This window comes from Ornithorhynchus anatinus, chromosome 4 (assembly GCF_004115215.2).
Source record: "Ornithorhynchus anatinus isolate Pmale09 chromosome 4, mOrnAna1.pri.v4, whole genome shotgun sequence".
Classification (NCBI taxonomy): Eukaryota; Metazoa; Chordata; class Mammalia; order Monotremata; family Ornithorhynchidae; genus Ornithorhynchus; species Ornithorhynchus anatinus.
Genome location: NC_041731.1, coordinates 80,221,908 through 80,235,364, shown reverse-complemented (window position 1 = coordinate 80,235,364; position 13,457 = coordinate 80,221,908). Strand labels below are relative to the sequence as shown.

The window sequence follows — 13,457 nt, the reverse complement described above, 5'->3', positions numbered from 1 at the left end:
TGGGCTCCCAGGTGAAATAGGAGGACGGGTATTTAATCTCCATTTTACCAATGAGGAAACTGAGGCCCATAAAAGTTAAGTAAATAGTTCAAGGTCACAGAGCAGGCAAGTGGCAGAATCAGGATTAGAACCCAAGTCTTCTTATTTCCAGGATCCTGCTCTTTCAACTAGGCAATGCATGCTGCTTCACAGGGTGATTAACTGTTTTAAAATAACAAATAGGAAAGAATGCCAAGCCCTGATTCTTTGGAGAGCATTTCTCAGGAGAACAGTGTCTCTCCCGATTGCTCTAGACTATTTGCATTCCCCTTCCAGATCTGCATGAACTCAGGCACTATGTCTGAGTCATGGAACCTGGAATCAGGAACTGTGGCAAAGGCAGGCTGGACAGTAAAGGATGGACATCTGAAAACTGGACTCTCCACTATGAAATCAGATGCGTGGCCACAACCAAACTGGGTGCAGAGTACAAAACCACTAATAGACAGAGTGGAAATACATGAGTTAGTGCTTAAACAGTAGGCTATGTAAAATATTTGCAGAAGGCCTGGAATATTTGTGAATAGATTAGTGTGTAGTTGATGCAGAAATGGTGCAGGAAGTCCTCTTGAAAGAGATCAATCAATTGTATTTGAGTGCTTAATGTGCGTAGAGCACTGTACTGAGCACTAGGGTGAGTAGAAAATAACAGATTTGGCAGACATGTTCCCTGCCCATAATGAGCTTAGAATCTAGAGGAAATGGATTTCAGAAGGTTTTGGAAGATGGAGGAACTATGGTCTGGCAAATTCGAGGTGAAAGGGAGTTCCAGGTAGCAGGAAAGGCAAGAGGAAGAGGTGAGAAATTGGAGAGCTGGGAATTCTGCACCTCAGATACCTCATCTGTAAAATGGGGATTTAAGACTCTGATCCCCATGTGGGACAACCTGATAACCTTGTATCTACCCCAGCACTTAGAACAGTGCTTGGCACATAGTAAGCACTTACTAAATACCATTATTATTATTAGCCAGTATTATCAACGCAGAGAGGAATGGACAGCCATTGAAAGTTTTTGAGGAATGCAAGGACATGTGCGTAATGCTGCTTTAGTACACCACCCTACTCTAAGCCTCTTCACCTTCAATAACCTCTTCTGGATGACTGTTAAGTAAGGTGAATGGATATTTAGGCAGAGCTACTCCTCATCTCTTTTCCAATCCCTCCCCCTTTCCCCCCACACCTTGCTTTACTAGTGGGTTTTAAGAATGATGGAGACTCTGCTAAAATCTGTCCTTTTCTCTCCATTCAAATTGTTACCATGCTGATCCAAGCACTTATCCTCTCCTGCCTTAACTACTGCAACTGTCTCCCTCCTGACTGTCTGGCCTCCTGTCTCTCCCGCTTCAGTCTATATTTCACTCTGCTGCACAAATCATCTTTCAAACAAAAATGTTCAATCCATGTCTCCCTGCTCCTGAAGAACCTCCAATGGCTTCCATCTACCTCCACATCAAGCAGAAACTCCTAACAATTGGATTTAATGCACTCAATCAGTTCACTTCATCCTATCTCACCTCACTGATCTCTTACTACAGCCCACCCTGCACACTCCACTTGTCTAGAGTCAGCTTACTCACTATGCCCTGATGTGATTCATTCATTCAATAGTATTTATTTTGTTTTTGAAATGTACCAGTAAAATAGCCATTTGGATGGAGAGGAAAGGGCGGATCCTGGCAATATTATAAAGGTGAGACCAGCAGGCCTTGGTGATGGATTGGATGTGTGGGGTGAACGAGAGAGCCGAGTCAAAGATGACACCAAGGTTGCGGGTTTGAGAGACGGGAAGGATGGTCATACCATCCACAGTGATAGGGAAGTCAAGAAGAGGACAGGGCTTGGGAGGGAAGATAAGGAGCTCAGTTTTGGATATGCTGAGTTTTAGGTGGCGGGCAGACATCTGATCTATCTGGCTGCTGACCTCTTTCTCACATCTTCCCCATAGTTTGGAATTTCCTCCACCTCCATAAACACCAGACGACCAGTCTCTCCAATTTCACAGCATTATTAAGGTCACATCTCCAAGAGGAAGAGGCCTTCCCTGATTAAGCCCTCTTTCCCCCAGCTTTCCCTCCCATCTGCATCTTTTATACACTTGGATCTGTGACAACCCCAACCCCACAGCACTTATGTACATATTTTTAAATTATATATTACTAATTACATATTAATATTAACATCTGTATCCCCCTGTAGACTGTAAGCTCATTAAGGGAAGGGAATTCTGTTGTATTTTACTATCCCAAGTGCACAGAACAGTGGCTTGCTTATACTAAGCTCTAAATAATTAGCACTGATTGAGTGATGCAAGGGCAAATAGAAAGGAGCAATCATTTGTGATGCCTACATATTGGACACTGGTGATAAAATTCCATCAATATCTATTACACTCATCACACTGTTGAAAACAACTCATGAAGTTATGACAGAGAATCAAAATCATTTTGGGGTCTTTGGGAGAAAATTCTTACCTCAGTCTTTTTTTGTGCAGGTCATAGATTTTATAAAGAACTATAAGCAAGGCTATAGATGTCACAATAATCAAGAATGCCAGGAATGTGATCAGTGCTTGAGAATTGTCTATAAATAAAAATAGAGTATGTTGATTTTTTTTTTAATACCACCAATTCTCTTAAAAATCATTTAAAAGTATTTCTTGTAAAGATGACTGCCCCCCACCCTGGCCCCAATCCTGCTATCATGACAGTACTGCAGAGTTGGACTTACTTTTTCTATAGAGAAGGCTTTCAGAAAAGTAAAATTAGTACTGATTAGTACCATTCATAGTATATCCCTGATCCCCCAGTCATTACCCACAAACAATATTGATGTATGTATTCTATTAATATCTTTTAAGTGCATTGACCCAATTATAGAGTATAAACAAAACTGAATTGACACAATTATCTTCCAGTTAGTAGATTTACCTAGAAGAGTTGCTTTCCTCCCACTTTCAACAACTCCATAGTTAAACAAAGAGACACTAGCTCATCCCTTTGTCTCTAGGATGGACAGCATTTTACAAATAAAACTCTTCAGTCTTTTCTTAAAAATGATCCACCTTCTGACAGTCTGTGCCTGTGTCACAGTTAGTTACGGTATATATTGAGCACATACTAGGTACCAAAACTGTGCTAAGTGCTACATGTTCTTCCAAATTCAATTTCGATTCAATTCTTCTTGATTGATATTAACTTTAAACCCTGTCTTCCTTGGAATGGACTTTTTTTTCCCTTTCTTGAATGTATTTTCATGTAGTTGAATTCTGAGAAAACTGCTATTCAATTTCCTATAAGTTTTCACTTCAACATAAATATTCACAGTGCTCTTTGTTTTCCCACTTTTTTAGATTTTGGTTATTTTTGTGGGGCCTTTCTTTTTCTCTGCTCTTTGCTTTAAGTTCTAGACTCCCAAAAGATCACAGTACTGCACAAGGATTCAGGTCAAGTTTCAGGAGATTTTGAAGGTAGAGAAGGGGGGGCACTTCAGAGCAGGATGAATTCACAGCCTAGGGAGTTCCTAAAGGACTGAGACCAAGGACACAATTATATTTTGCAAAGGCACTCAAAGTGATCCTGGGACAAGGGTTAAAAGTGGTGAGAAAGGCCAAGGAAAAGTGGAAAGGAAGAAAAAATAAAAGAAGTCAAAAGAGGAAAGTGGGGAAAAAAGAGGGAGTGTGGAAAAGTCAGGTGAAAGGAGTAAGGAAGAGAGAGAAGTAAAATAAGGGGATAAATAGGACCATAGGGAGAGAAGGAGAGAGAGGGAGAGAGATTATTCATCTCTTTCACCTCTCCCACCTACTCCCAATTTCCTCTCTCAACCTAAACATCCTAACTTTGAGCTCCAGTCCAGAACCACTCCTCCACAGGGTGTGGCCAGGTGATCACTAATTTATCCTCACCTAGAAGCACTACTGCTTCTGGGGGCACCTTCCAGAAGCTGAGATTTCCTCTGCAGCTATGAAACTTGTATGCTGCCTTATGGCTCATGATTCTGAATACAGTCATATTCTTGTATCTGCAATCAATCCTAGTCGACTTTGAGCTCCTTGTGGGCCAGGACTGCATCTATCAACCCTCTAACTTTCCCAAGCATTTAGTACAGTGATCTGCACATAGTATTTGCTCAGTAAATATCATTGATTGTTGATTGCCACAGGTTGATATAGCCACGATCTATTTTTCTATAGTCTTCCAGCTTCAACTTCCTGAAACATTTTGGATAGAAAATACCAATGCTCTGTTGATACTCGGAAAGCTAAATAATAGAAGTGCAAATTACTTGGAATAGATAGTACATCTAAGGATGAATAATAACAATTATTAGTATTATTGTATTTGTTAAGCATTTACTATGTGCCAATCACTATTCTAAGTGCTGGTGTAGATACAAGGTAATCAGGTTGTCCCACCTGGGGCTCAAAGTCTCATTTTACAGACAAGGTAACTGAGGCATAGAGAAGTTAAGTGACTTGCCCAAGGTCACACAGCAGACAAGTGGCAGAGACAAGATCAGAACCCACGTCCTCTGACTCCCAAGCCCATGCTCTTACCACTAGGTCATGCTACTTTTAGAAACATAAAAGTCCTCTAAGAGGAACTAATTAAGACATTACTAAAATTAATGCATTACTTAATAATAGAAAATTCACCAGAGATTAATTTTATAAATTCTAACAATGAAAACTTACATTTTGTATTTTCAATTTTTATGCATGGGTCTCCTTTATTCACTCCATTGTAAGCCGTGATCTGAAAATGAAATGAAAAATATAACTTAATTGTGGTCCCATAAATGAAATTTACAAAGTGACATTTACTTCAGTAAACTATATGTATTACAATTCCTTTATAACAAATGACTTCAGCTAATGAAGCTTCCCCTTATTCCTAGCAAACCTTTAAAAAAACTTCCAGAATAAAACTACCACCTAATGAAAATTCTAGCATTTGCCCTGTTTCATTTTCAAACAGTATTTATGTACAGATTATAACACTACAGCATTGAGTTGTGAATTTCTAATCATTTTCTTAGGAGAAAATGTATAAAAGGACAAACAGTGAATGTAAAGTAACAGAAAAATATTTTAAATAGCATATATTAGTTATAATAAAGTTTGATATCTTACAGTAAACTTGTATGTTGTCAAATATCGAAGACCTTCCACAGTAAAAGTGCAGTTGGAATTCATCATTTCAATGTTTTTTGAATCCATTACATATGTCAATATAAAGAGATTTTTAGGACCTTTAAATTCTATGGATTTCTTACAAGTTATCTCCATGCTGTTGTCTGATAACAGTTTTATCTTATCTTCTTGAATATTACCAGGTTCTGTTTAAAAAATGAATGTTATTATTTTGTATTTTAGTGTTCCAAAAGAAATAGTTTGAATATTTTTCAACTGCTTTAATTTGTGCAGAAGAGGAAAAATGTACAAGTCCTCTAAGACTCAGGCCAATGTGGAACTCCACCATAATATAATATGGAACTGCACCATACTCTGGCCTTAGGAAAATAGAGGTAAAAGCACAAGGCACCAAGGTGGCTTATTCTATAGGTAGTTAAGGGTGCTAAAAGCTACAGAGGGATGTTCCTTCTCCCACTAAGCAAGAGTACAGAAGCTGCACAGGTACAACAGGCCCTTCTGCTTTCATTTATTCATTCATTCAATCACATTTATTGAGTTCTTACTGCATGCTGTACTACTGTACTAAGGTCTTGGGTTAGCATAATATAACAATAAACAGACACATTCCCTGCCCATAATGAGTTTTCAGTCTATGGGGTGGATAGCAACCAGCAAGAAGCTATCCAGGAGTAGTGCCTTTTCCTGCTCCTCCTGCAGCTTCTCCTACAGCAGTTCAAGTACACAAAGAATCTTTGCTCTAGAAGTTCTGATCCATATCATCAAGGATAGGCCTGGGTCACTGGGACTACCTACATATGTGAACCGGGCATTGGTTTGAATCCCCCACCTTATATCCCTGGGAACAGAATAAAGAACAGCTATCCTGACCAAACATAGTGAAAGAATAGCAGTCCTTCTGATGTCTTCATTTCTACATAAGCTCCCTGTGGATGGGGATCTGTCTGTCAATTCAACTGTACTGGGTTTTCCCAAGTGCTTAGTTCAGTGCTATGCACACAGTAAGCCTTCAATAAATGTCACTGATTGATCGATCATCACCACCCCACACTTTTTTTCCTTTATCAATGCCATCTGCCAAAACCAGGTCATCATCCACTTGGATCAACTCTATTACTGACTTCTTTATAATTGTTGTCATTCACTCCAATGATCTCACTAAAGCCCAGTACCTTATATCAGAGCTCATGGCAAATTCCCCCTTGGGCCTAGCCTTGATTGGCAGAAGTAAAAGTCAGGCCTAGGCAGCAACAACCCGATTTCAAAATTGAAACAGAAGGCAGGGGGGCATCAGGAGTAGAGTTCTTGCCCTCTGGGAGCTTACATAGCACAGTCCTCTTTATGGGCCCTGAGGAGCAGCAAGAGAGCCCACTCTTTCCCTGTGCAGTTGCACTGGGGAAACCTAGCTTGATTATAACCAAGATTCCTATCACACTGGGACCTTTACTTGGGAAAAAGGAAACTAAAATTATAGAAATGGAAGGTGCTGAAAGAAGAAGCAAAACAAAAGCTCTCACCACTGGCTTTAAAGCACTCAAATCACCTTACCCGCTCCTACCTCATCTCACTACTCTCCTACTACAACCCAGCCTGCACATTTTACTCCTCTAATGTCAACCTTCTCACTGTGCCTTGATCTCATCTATCTCACCACCAGCTCCTTGCCCATGTCCTGCCTCTGGCCTGGAATGCCCTCCCTCTTCAAATTCAACAGACAATGACTCTCCCCACCTTCAAAGCCTTATTAACAGCACATCTCCTCCAAGAGGCCTTCCCTGACCAAGTCCCCCTTTCCTCTTCTAAGTACACTTTTGCTCTTCTTTCACTCACTCCCTTCTGCATTACCCTGATTTGCTCCCTTTTTTCATCCTCCCTCCTAGCCCCACAGCACCTATGAACATATCTGTAATTTATTAATCTGTAATATATGCAATTAATAATTACAAATATTAATGTCTGTCTCCCCTATCTAGACTAAGCTCATTGTAGACATGGAATATGTCTTTTTATTGTTGCACTGTACTCTCCCAAGCATTAATACAATGCTCTGCACTGTGGTAAGCGCTCAATAAATACAACTGAATAATTGAATGAAGGAACAGCAGCAGCAAAACAATTAAACAAGAGGAAAAACTTCATCTTCATGTACCACAGTCAGACTAAGAATCAGTGAAATAATACAACAGCCCTCATGGTTATTAAGTAGTCACATGCTGGGTGGGAATATCATCATGAAGATTGTTGGAGTTCTCGAGGACCCAAACTATTCATTTTGGTGATATGACTCTAGATAAGAAGTGTAAAAGAAAAACAACTTACTTCCTGCAGGTATTTCAACTGTAGTTGTTTGAGGAGGTCCAAAACGTTCTATTTTCCCACAGGTGGAGGCTTTTACTAGCAAGGTATAATTCTTGTAATAACTTAAGTTTTTCAGTGTATACTTGCCTTCATCTGTTTGTGGTTGATAGGTCGCTGAATTTTTCAGAAATAAGTGTTAAAAGTATAGAAAATATATAATACATTTTCCCAACAATTATACATATTTTAATTAAAAAATAGATTTTTTTCTAATTAATGTCAAACTAATATATCTAGCTGTTCTTTGTTTTCAGTGATAGTACTACTGAAAGTGAGGTCTTTATCATGTGTGTAATTGTGGCTAACAACATTGTTTACCTCACTGTTTCATTAGTGGATTTGTTCTGCTTAAGGCTTGTCTCTATTTTCAACTCTGTTCCATGAAGACTTTGCTCTAGGAGAGCAACTATGAGTTGTGTCTTTATTTCTTTAGCCTGTGAGCAGTGCAGTCTTGTCGACCATATACTAAGGCAGAATATGGTTAATGTCATTTTGGGGATGGCCAATGGCAGCACTCAAACCATACCTTGAAACAAATGGCATCCTATTCCTTACCGCAGCATGCAGAATTGCATGATATCATCCTATGGGTGATATTTTTTGTTGAAGTCTACACTCAGTCAGCTCTCTCCCCTCTACCTAACATTGCTAATCTCCTACTATAACGCAACCCACACACTTCACTCCTCTAACACCAAGCTACTCTTTGTACTTCGATCTCACCTATCCTGCCACTGACCCCTTGTCCACCTTCTCCCTTTGTCCTGGAGTCTCCTCCCCTTTCCTATCTAAAAATCCACCACTCTCTCCACCTTCAAAACCCTCCTAAAAATCACATCCCCTCCAAGAGACCTTCCCAGTCTAAATCTTTTATTTCTTCTCCTCTCTGTCATCTGTGCATATGGCTGTGTATCCCTTAAGCACTTTGATACTCATTCTGACTCCACAGTATTTATGCAAGCACCCTTACTCTTTACTGTTTCCCCTACCCCCAATATATTTTAATGTCTGTCTCCCTTTATAGACTGTTAGCTCCTTGTGAAGTGGGATGGAGCCTACCAACTCTGTTGTACCACATATTTTCTCAAGCAGTGCTTTGTACATGTTAACAGCTCAATCAATAGTATTGAGTGATGGATTGATAATTCATCCAAACCTGGAGCATTTCTCCAGGATACCTGATCCAATTTTTGTGTTCTTCTCCCAGGTTCCTATGAACACGGCTGCCACTTCTGGGCCATAGAACTTGGTAGTAGGAGCTGAGTTGGGTGGGAAGTTTCATGATTAATGTTTAAATACCATATATAATGGTCCCCAGTATGGGTACTGAATCTTTTTCAGATGAGACAAATCAATTGTAAGCAGCAATGTTCATTATAAAATCAGGTGACTTGACACCTAGTTGGTCTTCCTGCTGTGGCGCTATTTCACATCTTTCTGTCAGATCAGAAATTCCAAACAGAAGGTCAGCTGGGATCTGGCAGCCTTAATGGAGGATCCCTTTACCAGTGACTGACCATGTAAGATGTGTAAGTTTAATGACAGGGTGGGAGAACAACAATTCTAAGGTGGCACAGGAATGCTGAAGTGGCAGATGTGGAGTGCAAAAATGTTGAATTAGAAGTTGGAAGCATAAAATTTGGGAAGATTGGAAATAATCTAGAAAGGCTTCCGGAAAGAGTTGTGATTTCAGAAGGAATTTGAAGAGTGGGAGAGCTCTAGCCTGTAGGATTTGAAATGAAGGACATTCTATGCAGTAGGAAGGGTGTGGCAAAAGATGGTTAGTAGGAGAGACAAGAATGAGCCACAGTGATTTAGTTACCTTGAGAGAAATAAATAGTGTGAGCTATGGTATAGTGGGAAGAAAGAGTGCACAGGTAGACAGGAAAAAGCTACTTGCCAGTACCTTTGCAAAATGAACTTCTTGATTTATTGACAAAATTCTTTGTTGATAATGTCAAATTTAATTAAAAAATTAGCTTCATTTCTAGTAAATGTCTTACTTTCAAAGTATATGTTTTGTTGTTGACTGACAAGGTATTATTCTTGCAATGTCTTCTATGGGGACTGTCTATATCTGACAAAATGCTATAAAGCCAACATATTGCCTATCAGTCAGCAGCTTACAATTACCTTACAATATTACAATAAGGTATTGTAATACCTTACAATTTAGCTTACAGTGTTGGCTTTCCTAATAAGAGAAAGCCATTCTTAGAGGTACCCCAAATCTAAGCACCTCATTAACTATATTCAATAGCAAGAAAATGTATTTTTATATCATTGCTACTACTGTGTAGCAGAGGGGCACAATCCTTCATTAGACTCAAAATTCCAAAAATGCAAATTGGATCAATGTATAATCAAACAATGGTATTTATTGAGCACTAACTGTGTGGAGAACACTGTACAAATTGCTTGGGAGAGTACACTACAAGGTAGGTAGAAACATTCCCTGCCCATAAAGAGTTTAGAGTCTAGAGGAGGATACAGACATTAAACAAATTACGGATAGGTATGTAAGTGCTGTGGGACTGAGGATGAGGTAAACATCAGATGATTGAGGGGTACAAATCCTAGTGCATACAGAAGGGAAAGGAAGTCAGAGAAAAGAGGGCTTAATCAGGGAAGGAATTTTGAAGGTGTTCTGAGGGCAGGAAATGTGTCCACCAACTTTGTTGTATTTTCCTAAGCTCTTAGTACAGTGCTCTGCACACACTGTAATTGCTTGATAAATATCACTAATTGATTGACTGAAGGTGGGAGAGTAGTGTTCAATCATATATGAATGGGGAGGGAGTTCCAGTCCAGAGGGGGGGACATGGGCAAGGGGTCAATGAGATTGAGGTACAGTGAATAGGTTGGCATAAGAGGATCATAGTGAGTTTTGTAGTAGGAAATCAGCAAGATAAGATAGGAGGGAGCAAGCTGATTGAGTGCTTTAAAGCAGATGGTAAGGGGTTTCCATTTTATGAGAAGGTGGATGGGCAACCACTGGAGTTTCTTGAGGAGTGGGGAGACATGGAGTGAACTTTTTTAAGATAAATTATCCAGGCTGCAAAGTGAAGTGTGGAATGGAGTGGGGAGAGACTGGAGGGAAGGAGGTCTGTAAGGAGGCTAATGCAGTAGTCAAGTTCACATAGGATAAATGCTTGAATCAGCATAACAGTAGATTACCTGGAGAGGTGAATTTTAGCAAAGTTGTGAAGGTAGAAGTGACAGGATTTGGTGAAAGATTGACTACGTGGATTGAATGAGAGAGATAAGTGAAGGGTAATGCTAAGGTTATGGACTTTTGAGACAGGGAGGCTCGTGGTGTTGTCTACTTTGGTGGGAAATATAGGCAGAGGACCAGATGTGGGTGGAAGATGAGGAGTTCTGTTCAGATATGTTAACTGTTGGCAGGAAATACAGGAAATGGTGTCCTGAAATCCCACTTCACTCCACAGAACCTCCCTTTCATCCTAATCCTCCTCGATCTCTCAGCTGCCTTCGATACTATTGACCACCCTTTTCTGAAAACATAATTCAACCTTGGTTTCACAGACGTCCTCTCCTTGTTCTCCTCCTAATCTCTCTGGTCCCTCATCCTCAATCTCTTTAGTGGGGTCCTCCTCTGTCTCCCACCCCATAACTGTGGGAGTCTCTCAAGGATCAGTCCTGGTGCCCCTTCTATTCTCTATCTTCACCACTCCCTTGGAGAACTCATTCACTCCCATGGCTTCAACTACTATGATTCCCAAACCTACATCTTCAGCCCTGATCTTTCTACCTCTCTGCAGTCACATATTTCCTCCTGCCTTCAGGACATCTCTACTTCAGTGTCCCACTGGCTCCTCAAACTTAGCATGTCCAAAACAGGACTCATATTCCCATCCAAACCCTGTCCTCTCTCTGAACTTTCCCATTTTAGCAGGCCAACACCACCATCCTCCCTGTTTTACAGGACCATAACCTTGGCATTAACCTCAACTCAATCTCTCTCATTTAACCCACATATTCAGTATGTCACTGAATTTGGTCAGTTCGATCTTCAAAAAAAATCCCCAAATTCTCCCTTTCCTCTTATCCAAACTGATTACCATCTTAATTCAAGAATTATCCTCTCCCACCTTGAGTACTTCATCAGTCTTTTGCTGACCTCCCTGCCTATTGTCTCTTCCCACTTCAGGTCATACTTCATTCAGCCACCCAGATCATTTCTCTATGAAAATCTGCAGTCCATGTTTTCTCACTCCTTAAGAACCTTCAGTGGTTGCCCATCAACCTCTGCCTACATCAAACAGAAAGTCCTTACCATAGGCTTTAAAACACCACCTTGTGCACACATATTTCACCTCCTTTATTTCCTACCACATATAAACCTGCACACTTAGCTCCTCTAATGCCAACCTACTCTCTATACCTCAATTTTTCCTATCTTTCCACCGACCCCTTGCCCACACCTTGCCTCTGGCCTGGAAGTCCTTTATATATTATATCCAGCAGTTGTTCATTCTCACCACCTTCAAAGTCTTATTAAAGTCACATTACCTCCCAGAGGCCTTCCCCAACTAAATCCGCATTTCCTCTTATCCCACTCCCCTTTGTGTCACCCTTGCATAGGATTCTCACCCTTTATTCACTTCTTTTTCAGTCCCATAGCACTTATGTAATTAAATTCATTAATTTACATTAATATCTGTCTGCCCCTCTGGACTGTAAACTTCGGCAGGGAGCATGTCTATCAACTCTGTTATATTGTATTTTCCCAAGGACTTAATACAATGTTCTGCCCACAGTAAGCACTCAATAAATATCATTGACTGATTGACTGATGGAGGAAATGTATGATGGCAGAAAAGGAGAGAGGTCAGGATTTGAGACGTAAATTTGGGAATCACCTACCTAAAGATAGTACTTGAAGCCATCGGGGATAATGAGTTCTTCAAGGGAATGGGTGAAAAAAAAGAAGAGAAGGAGACCTAGAATTGAGCCCTTTAGGGACTCCCATAGTTCCCAAGAGTAGGAAACTGTAAGCTCCTTGTGGGCAGGGAATTTGTCTACCAATTCTGTTATATTGTACTCTTCCAGTACAAAAGAGCTGTGGGGCTGGGACAGGGGGATGAATAAAGGGAGCAAGTAAGGGTGACACAGAAGGGAATGAGAGAAGAGGAAAGGGGTACTCCGGTAAGACTACTCGGAGGAGATGTGCCTCCAATAAGGCTTTGAAGTGGGGGAGAGTAATTGACTGTTGGATTTGAGGAGGAAGGACGTTCCAGTCAAGAGGCAGGATGTGGGCAAGGAATCGGTGGTGAAATAGATGATACAGAGGCACAATGAGATGGTTAACATGAGAGGAGTAAAGTGTGCAGGCTTTAGTAAAACCTTTTACTGTAGTAAAAGTAGTGAGGTGAGGTAGGAGGGGGCAAGATGATTGAGTGCTTTAAAGCTACTGGTGAGGAGTTTTCATTTGTTGTGGATGTGGGTGGGCCAACTCTGGAGTTTTTTAAGGAGTGGGGAGATATGTCCTGAACGTTTTTGTAGAAAAATGATCCAGGCAGCAGAGTGAAATATTGACTGGAATGGGGAGAGACAGGAGAGTTCATTATTGTCCTTAGAGAAGACAGTTTAAATGAAGTGAAGGGGGCATATTGGAGTGGGTCAAGTAGAGAATTAGAAGAGAGGAGGTGAAGACAGTGAGTGTAGACAGCTTGATCAAAGAGTTTGGAGAGAAATGGTAGGAGAGATTTTGGACAATAACTGGAGGGAGACATGGGATCAAAGGAGGGTTTTTGGGTTTTTTTTTTTAGGATAGGAGATGCACGAGCATGTTTGAAAACAGTGGGGAAGAAGTTATTGGAAAATAACAGTTGAAGATGGCTGTCAGGGAGGAAATAGGGAGGGACAAATATTTAAACCTTTCATGA

At 40.5% G+C, this 13,457-nt stretch overlaps 1 protein-coding gene across 12 annotated transcripts in view; it reads right to left on the bottom strand.

Moving 5' to 3' along the window:
• Positions 1-13,457, bottom strand: part of PTPRC (protein tyrosine phosphatase receptor type C) — a 168,783-nt gene that overhangs the window by 31,032 nt on the left and 124,294 nt on the right. For all 12 annotated transcript variants that reach the window (XM_029062918.2, XM_029062917.2, XM_029062920.2 and 9 more), the window contains 4 exons: positions 7,510-7,662; positions 5,170-5,375; positions 4,732-4,792; positions 2,513-2,621 (listed from right to left, as the gene is read on the bottom strand). In XM_029062918.2, coding sequence (XP_028918751.1) covers positions 2,513-2,621; positions 4,732-4,792; positions 5,170-5,375; positions 7,510-7,662 — 529 coding nt within the window. The remainder of the gene's footprint in view (positions 1-2,512; positions 2,622-4,731; positions 4,793-5,169; positions 5,376-7,509; positions 7,663-13,457) is intronic.